Consider the following 24781-nt stretch of genomic DNA (forward strand, 5'->3'; position numbering starts at 1 on the left):
AACCTGAGCAGGTTTGAACAGATGACATAATGATGAAAATTGCAGAATTTATTGGCAAAGTTTCCTAGAATCATAGAATCACAGAATGGTTTGGCTTGGAAGGGACCTTAAAGCCCACCCAGTTCCAGCCTCCAGCCCCATCCGGCCTGGCCTTGGGCACTGCCAGGGATGGGGCACCTCCAGCTCCTCTGGGCAGCCTGGGCCAGGGCCTCACCACCCTTGGAGTAAAGGTTTTCCTCCTGTAAAGATTTTCCTCCTTATATCTAAACCTACCTAAACCTACTGTCTTTTAGCTTAAAGCCATCCCCCTTGTCCTATCACCACACCCCCGATACAGAGTCCCTCCCCAGCTCTCCTGCAGCCCCCTTTGGGTTTGTTGGTGACAAATGAAGGTCTCGGCCATTCCTGGATTTGAATGAGCCCTGAGCTGAATGATTTCACAATAGATGAAAGCGCTCTTGAAAGAATTAGGAATATCTTACTGACCTGATCCCTGAAGACCACATGAATAACGTTATTGCTCAATAACTGGTTGTACTCCATGTTTTGTGGCTTAGGAATGGAGAGAGGGTTTTTTAATGGCTAACTTTCTTCTTCCCAAAATACTTTGCATTGTTGGGGAATGTGACTTCAGGAGAATAGTTGAGAAGTGAGGGAATTTGACAGCTTAAAGTAGCAGTTAAAACAAGGAAAAGCAAATAGCAGGACCATTTCCATTTTAAGCATTGTCAGTGTAAAAAGCCTGCAGCTGAGTTTCAGAAAGTATGCGTGAGCATGAGGTTATTTGGGTAAAAATACTGGGAGGGAATTAATGGAAACAGAAACAAAGTCAGAAACACTTTGCCTTAGGAATGAAATTCTCAAAGCCCTCTGGGTATTTGGATGCCCAGTTCCCATTCAGCTTAGCGATGAAGCTCTTTCCTCTTTTGAGTTTACGTTTTTATCTAGCTGCTCAAGAAGATGTTGAGCGCTGAACAGATGCGAAGACGCAGTTTGTTTGTGGCAGCTCGCAGAGGCTGTGCTGTCCGCCCACGTGGAGCCGGGTGGGTCAGCTCGCGTGCTCAGCTCCCCGGCGCTCGGCGGAGGCTCACTGTTTGTGCTGGCGCGCGGCACCATCGGTGGGAGCTGCTGGGGTCCAACGGAGGAACAAGTCCCAGCTGTGTGAGCACTCTCATGATGTGCGCGTCCTGACCATCCTTCAGGACTCTGTGTCTCCTTTAGCGAGCTGTTAGTACCACAGGGAGTAAGCATGGGGATTTGAAAATGAAGGAGGATGTGATTTGGCCCACTGGAAGGCTGAAGGACAGATGGTAACATGGGGGCTGCGGCCACACGCACCTCGTTTGTCACTGTGGTGTTTTGCTCAGGAGCGTTTCTATATGCAAACAGGCCTCTGAGTCAGAGGAAAGTAGCTAACAGTTCTAGAAAACATTTGGGTTTACAGAAAACAGGCGCTAAGTGCCCTTCTGTCCCCCCGCCCTGTGGTCTGGTGGGAGCTGAGCACCACGCCATGCTTCTCATCTTGTTTTCTCACCTTTTCTCGAAGAGTGCTAAGGCCTTGTGGAATGTATTGTTTTCTAACGCCCTCTGAGTGGGAGGGTGAGAAGACTGCAAAAAGGAACAGAGAAGGATGTGCAGGTTGAAATGAAGAGCTGAAGCAGCAGTTCATCGAGGTATCTGAGCCAACTTCCAGCTGCTGAGCACCCCCGTGGAGCCGTAGCATAGATGCTTTCCCAGCCGCCAGCTTCTCCTAGGCTTTCAGTGGGACCTTGATACCTTTATTGAGCTCCGTGTTTGGAAACCCTCACCAAGTTTTGCTGTTGGAGTACAAGAAGCTGCTTACACCTGGTGCTACAAGTGCTTAAGTTAGCCCAAGTGCTAGCTGACCTACTGCTGGCTCTGACCTCTTCATGATACCTTTTTTACTGGAATTACTTGTTTTAAGTGCTTGTTTTATGCAATATAATGATTCTGGAGTTCAGTGAAAACTGAGATGAAATGTGGTACTGAAGTACTGGGAGTCTTTTGAAGAAAATTATTCATTTTTCCCTTCCCAACCTACTTACGGGAAATGTCTTTATGGGAAGCAGTCTATTATGGAGAAGGGTGAAGACTTCATTGTTTATGATACTGAAACTAGACCAAATTTTCTACGGAATAGTTGAGGTTTTTTAACTTTTCAGATTCCAAGTAGTAATGCATTTTTGTAACAAACTTTGGAAATACTAAATGCCTTTTAAATCTTTAAAATTGTTAATTTCTTAAAGGCATGTTATTGTTGATGATTACTGTAAAAAAATCTCCTTTTAGAAATTGTGGTTTTGTACTGACTGCACGTACTGGCGATCTGGGAATTCTGTAAATTAAAGGTTGCACTTTGATGACCAAAGCATTCTGTGTACCTTCATTTGTTGTTACACTTCATTAGCTTTAACGTAGAGCCTTTCCCTACCCTCAGCTTGCTGAGCAGATGCAGGACATGAGGAGGGCATGCATGTTGTAGGCCCCTCTGGCTGCATTCTTTCTTCTGAAATCTCATTCTCTCAATTTTACTGACTTTATTTCATCCTTAAGGAGCACAGAAAAGAACTGAAGGTGGGCCACATGACCCCAGTATAACACATTGTTGCAGGGCGTTGGCAGTTCAGTGAAATGACACTCGGGCCAAAACTGTTCAATGCCCGGAAAAGGACAGAAACTCTATCTTTAGCAAAATCTACAGAAAGGAGCTAAATTTCACCTTGCCTGATAGCAGAGGTTAGTGCTCATCATTTCGTCTGGTCACGGTTCTTCTAGTTACCACTCAGTGCAGGACACAAGTTTCTTTCCTCACTTTATAAATAGAAAGTTAGCATCTTCTCACGGTGTATCAGACAGCAGCAGCACGGTGTGTTTGCCTCTGCACAGCATGGAGTTCTCTTTCTCCAGACGTGACATAGCGAGGCCACTGAAACAGCCCAACAGATTGATCCAAAGGACCACAGAGCAGTCCGTGTTAGCTTCTTGGAGTCATCTTCAGGTTTTTTTCCTACTTTAAAGGGTGCTCTGAGAAACAGAGCCTGGGGGGGGGGAGGAGGGTGGTGGTGGTGGAAGAGGCTTGTACTGCTGGTGATTTTTGTTCAGAAAATAACAAGCCACTACCAAGATTGCTTTTCCAGGGTGTCTTTCCGTGCACTTAGCACAGTTTGAATTCTCTCAAAGGGCACGATCCTCCTCAAAGGGCATTCTTTCCTAATGGGAAGCTATGACCTTTCCTCTTGGGTAGGGTTACAGTAAGATGCAAGCTAGTTTCTTGCTAGCAGTACAGCACATCTGAGAAGAGTGGTCTGATTTGCTTACAGGGGGTTAGTGCATGGATTTCCCTAGCTGAGACTTCCCTTTTCAAAGCTGGGAGTGTGTGTGAATATATGTAAACTTGTGGGTAATGGACTGCCTTGCCGGTATTTATTTTATATGCATGTGTTTATGTTAAATAATGTAAATTGTCGAAGAGCAGAGCGTGGGATAGCTATATGGCCTCTTTATCAGAACCCTTACAAAGGCCATGTTTGCAGTACTTTCTCGACGCCAGCATAGTCTGAGAGATTTAGAGATTTAGAGGTTGTATATTGGGAACCGAGCAGGAGGTGTCTTTGTGCTGCGTGGTCCTCCAGCACTGCGGGGAGCCCCGCGGGCCGAGGAAAGGTCTGTGTGTTACGCCAGCATCGCTGTGCTCTCCCTGGCTGTGCAGTCTGTATGCAAATAACTGCCGGCACAGTACATGCCTTTGCTTTCTGCAGAATACAGACATCCTCTTTTTGAGTGCATGATGTGACTTTGCTTTAAGGGTGACTTATTTTGCTGGATATCGGAGTTTTATTCTATGCAGTTTGAGTCCTTTTTTTTAGTTGCCTTTAACCATTTTTTCCATAGCTTCTGGAGCACAGGTCTCAGGGAATCATAGGAGTTCTTTGCTATTTTGGTATTGTACACTGTTGCCCTTTGCTGTTTCCCCCTGCCCTGTGACTCTTTCGTTGTCTAAAACTGACATTGTTTAAACCGAAGCCTAGTCTGCTTTGGCTGATTGGTTTAAAATAGTCCCTTATGCTAAACCAGAGCAACCGTGCAGCTACCCAGAGCCGATGTGTCCAGCTCCGTGCATTTTACCTGCTGTTTTAACTGGTTTCGTGATAGTTCTGCAAGTTTTCTTCCTGTAAGGCATTTCTGACTTCTTCCCTTCAAAATACACTTAAGACACTTTCATTAGCAAGTAGCAGCTTCTGTGTGCGGTTGTCTTATTCAGTACTGGAAGAATCTTTCCTGATACGATCTCATTTTCTGTCCGAACCGGAAACGCTGCTGCGCACAAAGTGGTATTTGCTTAAAAGCAGCAGAGTCAGAAACGAGGCTCTGTAGTAGGCTTGTTATTTTTTCGCTTTGTGCATCTAAGGAAGTGGGTTTATAGTGCCTTGATAACGCTTGATGATAGCCCTACAAACTGGTAATCACAAGACAGATAGAAAGCAGCATCGCTTCTGTCAGAAGCTTTAATTATAGCAGCTAAGCATTTGACCTAAATCTCTTGGTGTATAGGTATTTTTGGAAAACATTGCAAATCTAACTTCTGTACCACAGATGTACAAAATCTATTCTTTGCTTTCCACGTAATACAGAATGGAACCTGATGCCAAGTCATTCAGGCTGATATTAAAGAGCTCGTTTACATTGCATTTTGGTAGGGATAAGTATGTTGTATATCAAGATATCAAGTTTGCTTAAAACATAGTTTTAAAGTGTTGTAGAAACAGGGACTTTTGAAATGCTACATGGAATCGATGGCTATGGAATTTGAGTGCAGTTGCAGTAACTAAATTTAAAAAAAATAAAAGTAATTTCAGGTTAACTCTGTATATACTGATAAGTTGGCTTGGATAATTCATTTGGATTTAGAGTTGCTTAATTTCTCTTGGCATTTGCAAATCCCAAACTGACTTGTGGAATGTTCTTGATTGAAAAAAACTTTATTGAAAACATGTGTGACTGTGTTTTTGAGGGCAGTGATATTTGAAGAACAAAGTAGCATCTGTATATAAAAGTAGATAGACAAGAAGAATTACTGTAAACATAGCTAATGTAATTTTGTGGCATCGTTTGCTAGCAGGTCTTCTATTTTTGAACAAATCATGAGGCTGTAGGGGGAAGTAAATTCTATTCTGTAGAAAGCTTTAGCTGTTCTAAGTGGTATTTTAAATTCTTAGCACTGACAAAGGCTGAATACAAATTATTTTTCAGGCTAATATTAGAATTATTAATTAGGAGTAGGCCTCAAATTCATGGAACTCCTATTAACTCTTAGAGTACAATAAAATTCTGGCAAGAGTTTTCTTATCATTTGTCTTGGTATGTCTTGGTATTAGAAAATTGTGTTTAGTTAAATTGCCAGAATTTTATGAAATGGAAGTGATTCAGAATGAAGAATGAAGAGCATTACTGACTTGGCCTCATGTTAAAATATAGATTTCTGTTGATTTAAAAAACCTGTGTTGCTACAAAAATGTCTAACTGTGGTAATGGAAAATATTAATAACACTTTGTAGTGATATGTACTTTGGAAATTATTTTTAGTTATTCCTATGTTCAATGAGACTAAACTTTTTTTTTTTTTTTTGCTTCATTGCAGGACCAGTTTGACAATTTAGAAAAACACACACAATGGGGTATTGATGTTCTGGAAAAATACATCAAGTTTGTAAAAGAAAGAACAGAGATTGAACTCAGCTATGCAAAGCAGCTTAGGTAAGTTGATATGCAAAGTTCTGGACTGTGAGTTGCATCTGTTCAGCGCCTGTAATCATCTGTAAGTTCATGTTACAGTGGTGGTAATTTGTATAGCTTATAATGATTGCTTTTAGATGGAGAATAGCTTTAGTTTAAAGAATGGAAAGCTAAAATTAATTTAACATGCTGGTTTTTATCTCTGCTAAACATCATATGCTTTGTAAAAGTAAGGTTATTTAGGTGACTGAATAGCACACTAGGGCTTACTCATGATTTACTCATGGTTAATGGCTCAGGCTTTGGGGTAGCATTGTAATGTTTTCCATGAAATTAGGACTGCAGAGGAATTCTGAAAGTTTTAAGAATTCAGCACAATAATGATAATTTGTTACAGGACAAAGTTTAGTGTTTCTTTTCATAAGAAAAGAACTCTACAACCTCTCGTTGAACTGGTGTTGAAGAAACTGCAGGTCAGAAAGTCAGTCTCCGCACATGGAAATTTAGTCTACAGTCATATTGCAGCCTAAGGTTTGGATTTTGACACTTTTAGAGTCTTGCCAGTGTTGCAATGTGTCTCGAACAGAGCAGAGGTCCTGTGAGAATATATATTAAGTAGCTAAATTACTGGAAATTCCTGCTAGGTGTTTTCTGGGTTGACCGTCAGGATACGAGTATAAACGAACAAGACTCAGAGAACCAATTCCTTGAGGTCAGACCCAGTGTGAATGGAGAAGAGGGAGGAGGGAAGGGGTGTGAAGAACCATCCCACAATGGGTAGCTCTTACCCTTTTCCCCAGAAGGGCAGAAGAGATGAGAGGTGAACAAGGGTTAGTGGGGAGCACAGCACACAGCCCAGCTGTTGTGGAGAGACGCTATGGTGCAACCTAGTTGGCAGCCGCTAGTGCCCAGGGTAATTAAGTGGAAGGGGTGAAGGGAATGGAAGCTAACTAGGGAGGGAAGTACAGGAGTAATGCTTCCCAACCCCTCCAGTAAATCCATCTCCTTTTTCACCCTGCATGATTATAATGCATATTAGAATCTCCTCCCATCTTCCTGGTATTTATAGAGATTGAGATCTGCACTTGTAGTTGATCTGTATATACCTAAAGCAAAATGTCTATTAAAAAGAAAAAAAAAAAACTAGCTCAGATTTTTTGATGCTTTAGTTAGAATGGCTTTGGCCTATTATTTGCTAGAGGCTGGTACCTGATAAAGCCCTGCCTTCATGGTTATGTGCTTTCTCAGGGGAATGCCACAAGGATTCCCCAGGGTTTCTGCTATATAGACAAGCAGGAAATAGAAAATATAAGTTGTGCAGGAACAAATTGCTCACATCCTATGGAGATGAGAAGAGATTGAGTTACAGAGGCAAAGTGAGGTGGAAGAGAGGATGAGTAGACTGGGAAACCCCAGCAGATTACCTGTGTGAGCAAGTCTGTGTTGCAAAGAATCACACCCTTGACCCACTGAATTTCTTTGGATGATGAATTTTAGGCATAAAGAGCATAATCATGAAAATAAATGAACAAACAAAATGTTAAGGGAAAGTGGGAGATGGTCGGAGAGAAGGCTATCCAAAGCTATTAGTCTGAGAATCACGAACCTCTGATGGATAATTGTGTGAAAGAATAAGGTGTCAAAAGTGAAAATGAGGGAGCAGAGAAACAAGCTAGAAAGGCATAAAAACGATGCAGAGTGAAAGGCAAACAGAAACATGAATTGGAGACAGGTGCACAGGCTAGCGCAGAATCATTTTAGAATTGCTATTTTATTGCTGATCTTTGTTTTTATGCATTAGTTGCTTTTTTAATTGCTGTTAGATTTGCAGGTGTCATTGCTTTACAAGCTTGAACCTGAGAAGTGCCAATATTTTGCTCCTGACACTGCATAATTGCATGCTGAATTTCAACATGTGAGAGTCAGATTGGCTCTTACTGGATGAAGTATCACTTCTGGATTCTGTATCACTTCTGTTTTTTGTGGGCATCATGGTTAAAACCCTATGTACTTTTTTTGATTAACAAAGAGGAGATAGAAATCAAAGAACCCAGTTAAATATGATGTACATTTTTATAAGTGCATTATAAGGATTAGCAACTGGGTTAAACATTTTATTATTTTCTATGTACCTTATTATATATTTTCTAAATCCTTTTTCTGTGAAAGCATACTGTCTGCTGTTGTTTTACCCTAACCCAGTAGCATTTCTGTACCTTTAGAGCTTCAGTAGACTGTGGTTTTGTATGTCAGAATTACCTGGGCAGTATGATAGTGCAGGATGTCCGTCCTGAGTATGAAAATACCTTATTAGTTTAGTCTTTAATGTGTTCCCTTCTGTTTTTTTTCTTTCCTCTTTAAGAAGGTGTGTGGAGGCATTCCTTCTACACTTAATCAGGCAGAACAGTTTGCATAATTCTTGCTGTGCTGATATTTGGTTGAAACTGCTGTGTGCAGAACTAGAGAAAAGTTCATTGTTCCAGAGCATCCTCTTTTCAGAGAAAGCAGAGACTGGAATGGAGATGCTTATCTGGGGGCCTCCCAGGAGGGATACTTACATTTTGAGGAACATATGGCTGTCCAAGTCTGCCAGGGCTCTGACTAGTACTCTGTTGGTGCTGATGCTACTTAATTCCTTAGGGAAAACAAAATGAGTAAGAAAAGTGAGGCAAGAGGCTCTGCTGTCTCCCAGTTTGCAGTAAAAACAGCACACGACAGGGATTGGGTTACGCATACTTGAAAAGAAACTGCTTTTTCAGAGAGAAAAGACTTAATTCTGTGAATTATCCAAAAAATTAGCATGGATAGGCCAATGAATTTTAGTAGTTCCTCTGTCAACGACTGCATCAGTACCACTCAAATGTTACTTAGAATCAGTGAAAAACAATCTGTAAAATTAACACAACTGTTTTCTATTTAACTGTAGGGTAACAGAGGCTGCAGGAAGGCATAGAGTAACAAGGCTGAGTTTACAATGCAGGACATCCCAGTGCTGCAGCCCTGAAAAGGTTTTAATTGCTAAGCAAAATTTGTCAGCTCCCTGGTTTGCATCATGTATGGTGTTATATTTTTGCTACAGTCCAAATATGCAACATCATTCTGAGTTTTAAGCATCAGCGAGGTGCACTGGGTGGTGGACAGCACATGATCAGTAAATCTTAGATTTGCTGCTGGCGAGGGGTTTGCAGTTATCTTTTTCAGGAAAAATGAAAGCTGTAGAATAAGTCAGATGTGCTAACCAAGTTAGGTTCAGCTTCCTTGCTCAAGATACGATCACTGCAGAAGGATATCAATATTTTAAAATGAAATCATTAGTTGCGTATGTAGTAATGAGATGTAATCATCTGTGCTAATTGGAATAATCAAATTTCACATTTCTGCCAGCATCAGTTAACAATCATGGAACAATCCCCTTTGTATCATCTCAGTGCAGCTTCCCATAGCTTTACCAGGATAGTTTTTCTTCCTTGGAAGCATCCTGCGAAAGACAGGCAAACTTGCTGGGTCAGTCATCTCCTGCAGCAAATCGCACTTCAGTGAGCTGCCTGCCTTTGTGTGTGGAATAGCACCTTCTACTGGGGGGACTTCTTACAGCTTCTCTGTGTGTCTGAGGACCAGGAAAAGAGCTGTAAAAGGTTCTCTCAGGCGAAGGGGATGTGCATCAGCAGAACCAGAACTCAAGCGTATTGTGTATTGACTTTATGATTTTAATTTATGAACTTCTTGGGTTCAGAGCCTGTTAATTCATTGCAGTTACGCAGATGGAAGCACAATGGGGCCCCTTCTTTTGTGATCATACTTCTGATAAGGTAGTTACCTAGCCAGCGCAAATAAAAACTGAAGTGCCACTGTGTGCATGCAAAGACTATCCACTTAGTTTAAAGGGGATTTAAAATTTAACTTTGTATATGCTTTTAATTTTAGGAACCTTTCGAAGAAATATCAACCCAAAAAGAACTCCAAAGAAGAGGAAGAGTACAGGTATGTTCATGATCTGCTGGGTAAGCATTCATTGACAGAGGAAGGGGAGCTAGTTAGGTTACCTACCAGGATTTGGCTTCTAAACCAAAAACTTACATTGAACTCTAGAGAAGAGAGAGATCATATGTTCAGAAGCAGGCTTATATGTATTCTGGGTATTAGAAGCCTGGCTTTTTTTCTCTGGGTCTTTTTTAATGTACTTTAAAATCTTCAAGCCAGACTATACAGTCCTGGTCCTTTGAAGTGAATGACCAAACTCTAATTACCTTCAGCAGGAACAGAAGCAGTTGTTAATTTTAGCATGAAACTTGAGCAGTCCATGCAAGTATTAAATTACTCTAATGGACTGACGAGGCAGTCTAGTATGTTACTAAAGAGATCATGTTGTAGCTCCACAGGAGAAATCAGGGTCTCTTGAAGAGTAAGGTAGAGAGATGTAGCTTGTAACAGGCAGTGTCCTGGAGCGGATCGACATGTGACTTGCTGCTGTTGAAGGATGTTACACTGCCTCAGGTACCTGCTGTTCGTTTAGTTATTCAGACTGTGTCTCCCTGGTGGCAGGGGACTGACGTAGCGTTTGCAGATAGCGACTGCAGTCTCAAAGCACAGGTCCTTCACTCAGTGACACTGAAAATGCATATGAAAGGCTGTAAACCACGTCAAAAAAAACAAACAAACACAGAACACAACACATTCCTGCCCTTGCTGAGATCAAAGATATTATTAAGGAGCGCTTTCTAGAGGAGAAGCTTTCCAATGGACAAGCTACAAGCCAGAGTTGTAACCTTTTCTGTGGAGCACTCTGACTTTTTTTTCTGAAATTACTTAACTTCAGTGTTTTGTAATGCATCAGCTTTGAGCAAAGGCACTATAAAAGATTCTGACCCTGCAGCCTTAAATTGCAGGAGGCTGCTCTGCTTCAGAGTTGAACCATTGACCTTGAAATTTGAAACATTTCAAAGGAGTTTGGATTCAGGTCCAACTGTACAATTATACTGATTTAAATTCTTGGGTCAGGACCCCCCTCCCCAGCTGGCTTGTACAGCTATTCTAGTGGTTTGTATTAACCAAGATAACAGCCTTTTCATTTTGTTTTTGATTGAATTTTAGTAACGCTGTTTGGGAATCACTTATTGATGCCATTGTTTCCTGAAACATTGATATTTACACAAGGAAGCTTATGTTACCAGCATGCTGGCTGTGTTGGTCTGTACCTGGGGTTAGGAAGAAATGTGTCTTTGGGTAGCTGTACCATAAATGGGTATTTTTAGTTTACTGCAACCTTTTTGACACATCTTCCTTTGCTGGAAAAGGATATTGGAGCTAAGTAGCTCATGCGATGTGACACAGAAGACTCTGTGTATCCTTTGCCCTTTTAAATGTAGTGTCCCCCTGTCTTTCACATCTGGGGAGTTGTCATGTGACCTTTGGATGCCTTGGACGCTGCATTGAAACAGCCTGTCTAAAAATGATGCATTTTCAAGTTTATTATCAGTCTGTAGTTCTGTGGTTGGATCCCCTGGCTTTTGCAACTGGGATGTCTCTTGAGGTACTGCAGCTTGACTGTGAATGTGGCTGCTTTTATTGGTTTGGGTCTCTTCTTTTTTTCCCCACTGTTTTTTCTCCAATGCCTTTCACCCACATTCATACCACTCCACTCTATTTCCTCTAAATCTCCTTCCTTTCGCTTTGGGTTTTTGCCTGAAGGTGATGTTATTTGTGCAAACTGCTACCATTTAATAGTAATAGTTTTTCTAGCGTGCGCAAGTGCAGCGCTTCAAAGCAGCGTTCTTCCAGCTGACCAGTACAAGCAGGGGAATTTAAATGCAGCTCTGTTGGCTCAGTGCTGAATATGCTAGTGACATCATCTGCTGTTTTTGAAATTGTGTGCACAGATGTTCACTTCTTCCTTTTAATAATATGTGGAATGTTGTATTGGAGATTAATATGAAACGTAAACCTTGCAATGGAAGGGACTAAAATATATGGTTTGACAATAAACACCTGGTTAGTAAATTCACTGCCTTTTGGAAAACTTTGTAAGTTACAGCTAATCTAAATCCAACTAACATTTTGAAAAGTTTTTTTTTCTGCGCAGTGTTAGCCAAAGGTTGGTTGGTTGGATTTTGCCAGGTAGAGTTCACTGACTCTGTGCCCTGAATTGTAGGACTTGAAAGAGTGTAACTAGAAAATGTTTGGTGAGTAAAGATTACAACAGTGAAGTCCCAGAGCAGTACTGATAAAAACACTTGGCTTTCTGAAAGTGTTGTATTCTAAGAGCCAATGTCAAACTGTCGAAATGAAGATAAATTTATCAGACCGTCAGTGTGCGGGATCGGTTTCCTTTTGAGGAAATTTTCAAGTGAACCTGTGCCAATCTGTATTCAGTCTCGTGCAGCAATAGTAAATGCTTAAGAAGGGTACAACCTCCCTTTGCCATGTGTATTTCTGAAAACAAAGGGACTAAAAGCAAAATGCATTTTTGTCCTCTGCAGGTACACATCAACTAAAGCCTTCCTAGCCACTTTAAATGAAATGAATGACTATGCCGGACAGCATGAGGTCATTTCAGAAAACATGACCTCTCTTATCACTGGAGAGTTAACACGCTATGTGCAGGAGCTGAAACAAGAGAGGAAATCGGTAACTGAATGTTTTTTATTATTCACAATTAATTGCTAATTAAGACAGATAATTAGTGGTAGTGAAGTTCAATGTTAAGCAAAATTAACATGCAGTTAATAAACACAAGCTTTGCTAATGAACCAAGCATTAAAAAAGTGGGTTACATGCCCTGGCCAAGGCACTGAACCGTTTGAATCAAATGTTATAAAACCAGACAGCTATGCCTTCAGGAGAATGCCTGCTAAATAAGGTCAGAAACCCATCTGTGCTCAAGGCTCTGTTAGCCAAAAGCTTGTTTAGGGAAGAGTCAAGCAGCACCACATAAAGCATGAAATAAACAGAGAAGCTGTATTACTGAAACTTTTATAAAGAATTATTATTACGAACTTGATTCACATTTTCCTGCTTCTCAGCCAGATCTGGTCAACAAAACTCTTTCAGAAAATATTTGTAATGAGGGGTGTGGGGTCTGCTTTGTTTTGTGATGTTGAGGAATATTTTTTCAACCTGTTGTCTTTCAAGATTGCTAAAATTAGGATTTTGTTAATACTGTATTTTAACTGATAGCAGGCACGCAGGTTCCTCAACTACAGGAAATGTTGAAAGCTGATTAATTTGCATGTCACCAACTCTGAAAGGCGTATACTTGATGTGTTTGTTTCTTTCCCCTGCCTTGAAATCTTTTATCCCTGGAATGAGTGGGCATAAGATACTGTTTCTAAGGATTGTTGTTAAAAATATTTATAAACCATGTATGAAATGGCTAAGCAAAGCGCAACGGGGCAAGGGAGCATCAGGCTGCATACTTCACTTCCAGATGGCAGCCAAACTGTTGGTCCATTATGGAAAGTGCAAAGTACTCTTGTTAGTCCAGCAAAACTTAAGCATTTATAAATAGCCCCACTAAACGTTAAGCCTGTGTTAAAGTGCTTTGCAAGATCAGACTCCTGAATATTATTGTATTTTCCTAAGTGTAGTATGAGAATAGTAAGCCTGTCAACAGCGGATGTGAACATACGGACACACCTTTCATTTGCAGAATGGTGTGTAATCTTTCAGAGACACATTATTTGGCCAGCAGCATGGAAATGTGTTTTGCATATAGTTGGGATGGGAAAGTTATCTCGGCTACTTCCATGACCTTTTATTCTATATGAACTCTGTACTATATGCAAAGCCAAAAAAAAAAAAGCATTCTGTATTGTGTTTTGTTGTCATTTCTAATTTTTACCTGATTTTTAAATTATAGGGACTTATGAGGTGATTATTATACTTAAGATGTCTAATAGATATTCCAATGAGGGGCTTAGTATCTTGTAAAGAATGCGAGCAGTAACTGTATTGCTTTTTTCTTACATTTGTAGAGTTTTATATTAAGTTTGGCTCACAAGTATCTGATGGGTGAATGACAAGCAAATTATTTTAATATCAGTCCAGCAATACAGCATAGGAACAGCAAAAAAGGAACTGTCAGTGTGTTTATGTGCTGCTGGTGATAACTTCTAGCTTTTAACAGAAGATAATTGTCAGTCATGGGTGGTTGTTTTGTTCTCGTAACATGAGTATAAACGATGTGAATTATGAATCCTTGTCTGATTCCTTTGGATTTTTCGTTTATGAGCAAGTGGTGTTGAAAAGGGAATTGCTTCTGCCTTCAGGCATTTTTCATACATAGTCTCTCTCATTTCATACCATAAAACACAATTTCATCAATCATGCTGGGACCTGCAGGGTAAGGTGATTGTTGTGTAAATATCACAGAGGTCTGATGCTCTGGCAAAACCTCTTGTGATACGAATTGATGGATGGCTTGGGATTTCCAGTAATATTGCTGGCAGAGTTCTCATGCTTACTGCTTGATACATAATCAGCCATTATGCTAAATGTTGCTGTAAGCTGTAGGAAAAGGTGATCGTTCCTGAGTCTAGGAATGATCCACAGATAGGACCTATGAGGGGGCTTCTTGTCTAGACTCTTGAATGACTTAATCCAAATAATACAAGAGCCTAAATACCTGTAAAATGGAGCAAACTTCCAGTGTTTTCAGTATGACTGAGTTACATAAGTACCCTTGCTTTTATTGTCATAATTTTCTCCATGGAAGAGAGGAATGATACACAGATGCATCGTAAGCATAAATGTGTAAAAGGGGTACTCAGATACAGCAAAGTGGTCAGACAAATGCATCAGACTTGAGAGCTTCTATTTCTGAAGGGAATCCCTTTGAAACGCAGTAGGAATTGTGCATTTAGCAGACGTGAGCGATGAGGCTGGTGACGTTTACACACACAAGGTCTTATGTGTGCCTACATTATTCTGTTTTCATGCTCATTTAGCTCTATTGATTAAAGTGGAATTACACCAGCAGGTGATTGGTTGCACAGAAGTAAATCACACTTCTTTGTTTTCCTCCGTGACAGCTACGAGTCCGTAGCCTGTAAGTAAGCAGCACAGAACCAGATAGTACATAAAGCCTTACACTGGTTTACTGTTGGATAAAACTCAGTTTGCGTGCAATTTTTAAGTACATTTGTTGGACTGCTGTGAAAGAGGTGTGCTTGATAGCTGCCTATGTAAAGTTTTCCATATACCATAGTTCCTAATGGTGAAAATATGGCAAGAAGCTAATTGAAAACAAGCAGGATGACTTGCAAATTCACAGTGGCTTGGTGCTGTTGTTCAAAAGACAGATAAGTCCTATCTCTCCTGGCCTGGTTTGAAGCCTGGGGAGAGTCCTGGGTTACCTTTGTTTTCACAGATGACATGTATGATGGTTTTTGCTCACTAGAGCAAAAAAATCAGGCAAAGAATCTTTTTGTGAAACTTGATTATCTTCAGCGACAAAGGTCAGTGTGTTCAGTTTTATTGTGTTGTGCATTCCTCTTCCATAGCCCACACTGACGTTAACACTGTACCAGATGATGTTTTGCCCTTGCAGTCACTGGAGTTGCCCATACACCCTGCCTGCTTTTCCCATACAGCATGTGTGTGTAAGAGGGAGGACTCCTTGCACTGTTTCAGTTCTTCCCAGCTCTCCGGTGAAGTGAAACTCGTACAGTACAGTTCCTCACTTTCACTTCTTTTTGTGCTCTCTTGATCTTAGTTTGTCTGTGCTCTCATGTGAGTAATTCTCTTTTTCAGCCAGGACCTTGATAGCTGCTTCCAAGCTGAAATGTCAGTTCCTATGCTACGTGTGAAGGTCATAAACCATCCACCTTCCTTTTGGGGTTATTGAGGCCACGCCTGAGTTCCCCTTCACTGTAGGAAGATGTCTGTCACCAAACCACACCAACGAGTGGGGGATCGCCAGTGAGATTCAGGGAAAGAACTTCTACAGGCATTCTTTGTGCATTCCCAATTTCACAAGGACCTTATTTTGAGGTAACTGTGGAAGCTGTCAAGTTTGAGCCAGGCACCCTGTGAAATTGGGTCTTAATCTTGCTCATCTGTGATAAAAGAAAAGGAGGTGCTCCAGGTAACATCAGGAGAGGCTCCTTTGAGGCTCCTTTATTTCACAAGCATTAACAGGTTGGAGATATATTCAAGAATTATTCTACTCCCATCCAGTGTGACTGCTGCTGGTTGTGATTGCAGCTCCTAAGCAGACCACTTGTTCTCGTTATGGGAGAACGATCACCAGCATTTTGGTTGCTTAGGTGGGGGAGTCTCCTCGTCTACATTGCTGTGCCTACTGAGTTACTCAGCATGTTTTATTCTATTAAGAATATGTATATATTTAGACAGCGGCTATTTTTTGCTACCTTTTTTTGGTGACACCAGTGCTTGGACTTCTGAGCAAATGTAGCCAATGCAGTCCAAGCACTGAGAATTTCCTTTTTTTTTTTTTTTTTTAAATTCCTTAAAGCTTCTCAAGAGAGATGATTTAGGTATTTTCTCAACTATGGCTGAGGAAGACTCTCAGTGCTGTCATTTGTCTGGATAGGAACTCACAAATTAATTTTCGTGACAATTCTCATTTCGGGTCCCTGTTCACAAACCAGGTCTGACTCAAGGCCTCCTCTGGCAGCAGCTGCTCTGTGTTTCTGTGTAGCCACTGCTCTGGCATCAGCTTTGCTAAAAATGTGTTTGGGAGTCATGAACTATCCCTCTTGTTACTGCTTCTGCTTTCACCTCTACCTCCACCTCCCCACGGGGATCGGCTGGCTCCATACAATCAAGCATGAAAGTCAAGCACAAGCCAAGAGCCCTGCTGCAGACTGAACTGGTGCAGCACTGGGATTCTGTGGTTGGGGGAGAATTTACCTGATGTCAATACGTTCCATTTTGTGCCAGGATAGAAGCAGAGCAGGGAATGAATGCATCCTTATGGGTACTGCAAGGGTAAAAATGGTCTGGTTCTTCATGGTGGAGCATGTGCGCCCTCCCTGTGTGTATTCATACTGGGGGTGTGCATTTCAGAGAACTTTCTGTTTCTTAGAGACTCTCAGGTGTTGATGAAAAGTAAATAATTGGAGGAATTCTGCCACGTTCGTTCATTCTGAATAGTGCCCTGTTCTGCAAATAGTCTTGTGGTTTTCAACAGGATTTCTCATGGAGTTGCACCGTGCAGGCGTGAGGCAGGATGGCAGAATACAGTCCTGTCAAGTGCACAATGGATTTTCCGTGTGGCGTTCCGAATGTGCCTCCAGGTTGGAGCACAGCTGTGCTTTGTGCTGCAGAGGTACAGAGGCACACTGCTGCCTTCCAGAAACTATAAAGAGGCAACGCAGACAGCAGGAAAAGAGACACAGTGGAAGGAAATGCTTTGTCATACTTCAAATTTGGGTTGATTAGATTCAAAATGAGCTTTCTCCAGCTCTTCTTCTGTGACTTACCCACTTCCCAACGAATGCAGTTAGAGGGATTTACGTTTGGCCTCAGCCTAGAAGTGTAAAAATTAAAAATGAATTAATAGTTATGTTGCCAGCTAGAAGCCTGCAGGAGCTGTTTATGAGCAGAAAGAAAACTCTGGGCATTTATGGGAGATTCTGTTGTGCTCAGTACACTGCACAACAATCCACTTCCACGTGCTCATCCTCTCTTGCAAGGCAGTGCAGCTGTATTTCATGAAACTAAATTGTGTCAGCGTTAGGCAGCGGCTATGAGAAATGAAGGAATGCAGAAAACTGCTTAGGAAAGATCATAATAAACTTTGTATATGCTTAATGAGCCCTTGTTTCTTTTTCCCCCAAACTATAGCACAAATATAATTGTGCTAAATATTTGGATGTAGCATCTAATCCTGCTGTGAAAGATTGTTCTGGAATGGAAGAAAGCAAGTGCTTACCCAAGTTTCCAAAACATTTGTGGGTGGGAAACTAACAATAATACCCAGTTCAGCTGAAAGGTGTACTGTGATTGTTAGTTTTAGTGGGGTTAAAGCTTAGACCACCGGACTTGGTATCTTGCTCTACCCAGTTTTGAATGGATACAGTGAGGTATGAAATAAAAATGCGAATAAACTGACTCCTGTTTACTATGCGAAGGATGCTGGCAGACAATATAGCTGCAAGAAAATGTAGTCTCGTTTTCTGTGCATTCGCCAGAGTATTGCGCTTCAGAGGAACAGCCTGTTACAGGGGTGAGATGAGATGTCTCCTAACGGCAGTCGCATTCCCTGCTCTGTTCAGAACTCTGAAATGCCTGAGGGCCAGAGAGGCCGATCAGTAGCAGTAGGTAGCTCTTTTCTTTGTACCTTAGTGTTTGGTACTAATGTCGGGTCTCCTGTGGAGAAGCCCCAAGATTTCCTCTTGCAGAGCACATTGGCACAACTGGGCTTTTAAGGACGTGATCAGTCCCCAGGGCAGGATTTGAGTGGGGTGCATGATCTCCAAACACTGCAATACCAGCGTTTGAGCTCCCAGAAACCCCGGCCTTCTGGCCTGCTGCCTTGGAGGATGTCAGCATGGCAGAACGTGCTGGAGGACCCCATGGCTCTGCTCCTGTGCTGCTGAGCTGCAGCCATGCAGTGCTGCTCTGCCGTGAGGATCAGCACGCCACGGAGGCATCTCCATGCCCGACAAGTTGCTTGCTTCTGCCTTACGAGCCCCAGCAAGACTTGGTTGTAAGGAAGACTGTAAGACTACATAGCATGAAACGGCACAAAACAGCCACAGACATCACTGTCACAAAGTGTCTTCTAGCTGCATGCTCTTCCTCTCCTTACTGTCCCTGCTGGCACATCTCCAGGCAGGCATGATCATGATCTGCTACTTGTTTGTTTTGTGCAGCTGATCTAGCCTTTGTCTGAGAACCTTGGGTTTTAGTGCTCTGTAACTGATTCCTTTGGCATGCACCACTCCAGGAGACAATTCCAGTCAAATTCACATCAGCTTTGGCTAGATATCCATTCACTCCTGTCTCAGGTTAGTTACATGTTAGGAATAACAATGTTCACGTTGAGGATTGCACAGCAGAACAGGGCTGTGCCACAATGTTATGAAGTAGCAGTGATGAAAGTGTGCAAAGATAGGCAAGTATTTCATGTCATCATTCACAGGACTGTCTTATACTACTGCTATTACAAATGAGAGCGATAAGGCCTCAAGAGCATGTTGTTATTCTTGGAAACAAAGATCTCTTCTCAGGAGGCCATTTCCTGTCTTTTGCGAGGAAAGGAAAAGCATTTGACAAGGCTTTTTGCGAATTAAGCTGGGAAAATTGAGGAAAAAATGTTCTCTAACTTCCATCTCTATTTATGCTTTAGACACTGGTCATTATTTTAGGAATCATTTGTGATAAAAGTGTAGATAGTACTTCCTTTTATCAATAAAACTACGTTGCGAGGACTGACTTTACATTGTCTGTTAATGTGAGCTGAGGGTGCAAGTTCCAAAAGTCAAAGGTAGCTGTTTTTTCAATACGTTATCTAGTTTGAACAAAGAAAACAGAAAAGGAAATGTGTACGTGCATATCTTTTGAAAATTCTTCTTGTCAAATGAACCAAACGCTATGCTTATAAATTAACCAAAATATTTTTTCAGACTATATTTTTATATTTATATATTATAGATATTTTCTGATCTGTATTTTTATAACTTAAACAGACTGTAATGTGCAGATCTTAAATTTAACCACGCAATCAATTGCTAAGAAAAACAAGGCACTTTAATTTTTTTAAGCCTTTCATAAGTAAAATATTCCCCATGATCAGGTTTTGATACAGCATGAGCACCCCTGCTGTCATGCTGGTCTAAGTGTCTGGAGCGATCCTTTCATTTAAAACTGCCCAGGAGCTCCTCAGCAAAATTACTGGATTGCGTTGTTCTTCACAAGGTGCTTCTAACTACGTCTTGCTTTTCTTACAATGCTCTCAAAGGGTCAGAAAGAAGCAAAGTCATCTATCAAGCTTTTGTTGCTTGCTCTGAGTCGTGTGGCTTTGTAAACCCTTTTGTCTACCAAGAAAGTTTTGCAGAAATATCCCCCTGCTACTTATTGTAATAGTGCTGGCAGCAACAGGCGCTGTATTGGAGGTGACTCGCGAGCTGCTCCCAGTGTTTTGATCAACAGGGATGAAATCTGAGCCCAACAAAAGTCAATGAGAGTTTTGTCTTTGATTGCGCAGCAGCCAGGATTTCTCCACAGCTGTTACAAATACAGCGTGGTGAGGAAGAGAGCACACGGACTGGTATGACTTGATTTGGGAATGAAAAACTCACGCATGCAGTGTGTCTTCACATGGATTTCCTGCTCTTTCTAAGCTTCTTCCTTTACTATTCCAAATATTCTTTGAAGTAGGAGTTCTTAGAATGTAATGTATGCTTCTCTTAAAAGTTGATCTAATCCACAGTCCTCATACTGGCAACTTAATGCTGTGCTGAAAATCTATCAAATCTTAGCCACTGTCGTGAGACCACCTAAAACCTAGATTACCAGGTCTCATCCTGCAAGAATAGTCATGGATAGAGACCTCTGGCCAAAGCACGTCCAGTTGTGCATTGTTCAGAGCACCCTGCACCATCCTAAATGCACTGTGCTCTAATGCATATGAAGAAAGGACAGTCGTGGTCACATAGCCAGTCTAGTTTTGTTTTGGCTGAAGCTGCAATGTTTTAAGCTAATTTTTAGTAGGTCTAATGCTTGGATGAAATATTTTTCAGGGAAATCATGAAGTCGGCATGGTGACTGCTAGCATAAGACTCCTAAATGTAGAATAAAAGGTGTTTTGGGGAGATGATGAACGCTGTTAAAAACAAACGTCTCACTGTGGCATTCAGAGTTCACCTGCTTGCAGGTTTTTGTGAGAGTGAAGGTGGTAGGACTGGCCCCATAAACTTCTGAAAATTCTGCACCTCGTTTCAGGGGTGGAGGGTCAGTATGCTTTTTTTTTTTTTTTTAAACAAAGAACACTTTCCTTGTTACACGTTACCTTAATTTTCTTCTGTTGGGGTTTTGTAATCCATTGCACTGATTTTATTAAACCAGCCACGTAGTTAAGAACACTGATTCCCCTGGAACTGCTCTTTCATGGGTGCTTCCAGTGCTGTGGATATGGCAGAAAGGAGTCTGGAGGAAATCATGGCACTTAAACAACCAGTGCCACCATTGTAAATGTACTGGCATGCTTGGAGTGTGATTCATTAACTCAGTATCTTGCTTGGAGCGTGTGAGGGTTTAAATGGAAAGTCTGATTAGGGTGCTTTAGTTTGGGTGTTCAGTGTGGGAAAAAAAAAAGAATCTGTTGTCAAATTTATTACTGAAATGTGTGTGACTAATAAGGAATAGTAGCTTTCCATATGATTTGCTGAATCATTTGTCAAATTCCTATTTGCTGAATCTCCAAGTGTAGAATAACCAATTATTATTTCATTTGATTAGGGAAAAAAAATCTTTAAATTGGAACATGCATCTCGAAACCTCGTCAAGGACAAATTGATCTTTTTTATTTTAACTAAATTAAAAAAAAAAAGCTGAAAGGCATTTGCTGTATCAGAAGATTTTAAAGTCTGTTAAAGGAAATGAGTTTGCGGAAGTTGAAGATAGTACGGGGTTTGAGGAAACTGCACGCTTCCTGTATGACTTTGAGCAGATCACTTAACCGAACTCAATTTTTTTTAACCTTAAAATGGGGATAGTAAAGAAATGTAGGTGGTTGAAAGGTAGCAACTGCTACTGCTTCGTTGCTTTGTATAAAAATGAGGTTTTGGAAGGCAGAAATCATCCTTTGAGTGCAAATGATTTGCAAAAACAAGTGCTCTCAATATATATCTTTCATCACACATAGCTATCTCTCTACTAGCAAATGTATATATGTGACAACACAGCAAGAACTGAGGGGTTACAAATATATTTAGAAAGTGGTTACAAGTGAGAATTGCAAAACACGATGAACTTGTGTACATCAGACTGTCACACATCAGTTCCTTGGTTTTGCTATTTACTAGTCCTCAGTAATGCCCATTGTACATCTCATTGCTCATTCCTGTAAATGAGCTTCTGAAAAATGTAGCAAGGTATGAGCAGTATGAGGTCTTCCTGCTCAGCCTTGCTGCTCTCATATGTGCTTTGGCCAGCTTGAAGTTTATTTTACAGAGAAGGCAAATTTAGAAGGAAGATGGATGGCTCCTGCAAAAATTAAAATTACACTGTTGATTAACTACAAAGTGGTTTAAAAACTTGAGCTGAGGTTACTTTTATATGATACGCTTTTGATTCCGGGTTCGTCCTTCAGCCCCCACATCCACCTGTGTTATGTTAAACTAACCTGGCGTGTTGCTTTCCTAGGGGTTACGGGTCACTGCCAGTATTAGGTTTCAAGCAGGCCAGCTGTTCCCAGATCCAGTCCCTTCCTACACTCCAGCGAAGTCGGAGGCAGAGGAGAGGGAAGCACACAAACAGAGGACGAGGGAGGTTGCAGGCAGGAAGTGCAGTGTGAAGACAGCCAAGTAATTTTACTTGCAGCTTCACTGTTAAAAATTTCCACGTATTCCTTGCTCGTTAGCAAAATGTTTAAAAATGTGGTGTTAAATTGCAATTGTTCCTTGGGACTGTTTTCTTAAACTTTTAATTACAAAAGCAAGCCTGAAATCAGGAGCATTTCAAGCCTCTAGCAAGGAAGATGCAGCATCTCAGTCACGCGGAGAGTTTAAAGGAAATGGGAATGTACAAAAGGAACCGAAATCCACATGGAATCTTCCCCTGCCACCCAGCAGTTTCACAGATGTGTTTGTTTTTAAATGTCACAGTGCGGTGACTGAGGTTTTGGAGAAGCCTAGCGTGGATGGCAGAGGTCTGAACTCCTGAATGTTGTCGGAGCTAGTGGCAAAAGGTGGCTGTCCCGGCCTTCAGCTGCACTGCCCTTGTCGCCCGGCTGCTTCACACTTGCTGGTCGTGATAGGTAGGAGTGGTGGCAGAGCCGAGCGCTGCCCATGCCACCGGTGAAATGTCGTGCCTCTGTTCTCTGCTTCAAGAGTTTCTGTGTAGAGAAGGACACTATCCAGAAGGTTAAAGCTGTGGAGTGTCCCTAGGTTCAACTTACAGTCGAGCACCCCTCTGTAACAGCAGGTGTTGGGGACTGCAGGGAACAGTGTCTGGAGTGCTGACAGGCTGAGGGGTTTTGTGATTTTAAGGCAATAGAAGTCTGTTGGACATTACACAAGAGAATTGCCGTTTGGGGCCTTTTTGCTTCTCTTGAGTGAGGGCTGGCTTGTCTGGTGGAGGCAGAAAGGCAGCAAGGAAATGTTGTAGCACACTTGCTTCAGAAACCTGCTGCTCTGACAGATGAAAATGCTGGTTGGTTTAGTGAAGGATGCAGAAAACCAAGAAGCAGCCAGCTATAAAGTGCTTGTAAGCAGATTCTTCCTGACCTTGGTGGTTTGTGGCAGGCTGCTGTTCTGAGATCAGAGCTCTTCTAACCTAACAGGCTGCTGCCACCGCATTGCTTAAGTTAAATCTAACGTCTGATTCCACGTGGGATAGAATGTGTGGGTTCTGGTGAGGTGCAGTAGGGTTAACTGGCAATATCAGCCCCTTATTTTAGGAGTTTGAAGCCATACCTGTGTTTGAGTAAAACATCCTACTTGTCAGAAAATAATACAGTGGAAAGGCATCTCTTCATATTAGTAGATTGCTATGTTATTTATTTTGCAAGGTGGCTTGTAAGGAGAACAGCCTGTTCCAGCAGTCAGCTGGGCTCTGCGTTCAAATCCCCGGTCTCCACAGCTGTGTCATGGGCTTATGCAATGGTCTTCAGCAAATTGCTTATCCTGAGGAAAAGTGAGGCAAGGGGAAGCTAGAGGGAGTAATACCTAAAGCATATCGGATTCTGATGAAGGGCATTGTGTAAAGCCTAAGAACTGTTATTTAAACTGTCTGTAATTAATGTAATTAAGAGTCTTGCTCCAAAAGGCATGTCAAGAGATGTTCCTTGTCACTTAGCGTGTAGCTGACAGCTCATATTTTGGAACTTCTGTAATACCATAAGGCGCGCACACACACAGTGTATGGGAGAGAAGGGTTTGTGGAGGGACCCAAAGTACTGAATACCTCCCAAGAGAAATAAGCAGCTGGCTTCACAAGCACAGTCAGAAACTAGAAGAGGTTTTTCTGTTGAGTCTGAATGAAAATCAGGATGAACATCAGTTGTTAGAATGTGTCAATCAAGGGCATATTGGTAAATTCCATGCAGAGAGAAATTTTAATTTAGAGCTAACGTACTGTCAGTAATCAAAAAGATCCTATTCAGCTGAAAGTGCTTCAGATTTCGTACTATGGGAAACCAATAATTATGAGATACAGTGAATAATACAAGGTAGAATTGCTAAAGGGATTAATTAGACTTAGACTAACTAACCACTATAATTGATGCAAATATACATCTGTAGCCTGCTGAGACATTAGATAGTCGTCATACACCTGCTCAATTTAGCAGAGCTGCAGAACGCAGCTGTCACAATCATTTCTGTTTTATTCTAGAAAATTCTATTCTATTCTTCGTATCTGGAAAAGAGCTCCTTGAACATAATTGGCTATTTGTTCTTTTGTTGTTCAAAATATTGCCTTTTATCTTTTTCTAAACAGCACTTCCACGATGGCAGAAAGGCACAACAGCATATTGAAACTTGCTGGAAACAACTTGAAGCCGTAAGTGGAAATTTCCTCAGATGTGACATTTAAATCATTTTTATACCATTTTCATAGAGATGGTTCCAAACTTTGTATTTAGTATGTGAAAGGTGTGTGGATAAAAGCTGAAGAAATGTGATTTTTAGAACTTTCCCATTTTAAATACACTGGTAGGTATGAAAAAGTCTGTTTAAATAGTACATTTGGCTTTCCATGGGATCTGTGTGTAGCATGAGTAGTGTTTCATTTGATACAACTTGAAAAGTGTGCCAAGAGTTGCTTGAAATGCATAGTCCCTAAGGATGCTATTCCGATATTCCTCTATAAGCTGAATAGTTTCACCCTGCATGAATAAATC

General features: G+C 41.4%; 1 protein-coding gene across 33 annotated transcripts in view; it reads left to right on the plus strand.

Annotated features, from left to right (window-relative positions):
- Positions 1-24781, plus strand: part of FNBP1 (formin binding protein 1) — a 97481-nt gene that overhangs the window by 24704 nt on the left and 47996 nt on the right. For all 33 annotated transcript variants that reach the window (XM_080562326.1, XM_080562327.1, XM_080562313.1 and 30 more), the window contains exons 2-5: positions 5660-5775; positions 9679-9735; positions 12231-12378; positions 24379-24441. In XM_080562326.1, coding sequence (XP_080418452.1) covers positions 5660-5775; positions 9679-9735; positions 12231-12378; positions 24379-24441 — 384 coding nt within the window. The remainder of the gene's footprint in view (positions 1-5659; positions 5776-9678; positions 9736-12230; positions 12379-24378; positions 24442-24781) is intronic.

Source organism: Anser brachyrhynchus (assembly GCF_964034855.1).
Source record: "Anser brachyrhynchus genome assembly, chromosome: 19".
Taxonomy (NCBI): Eukaryota; Metazoa; Chordata; class Aves; order Anseriformes; family Anatidae; genus Anser; species Anser brachyrhynchus.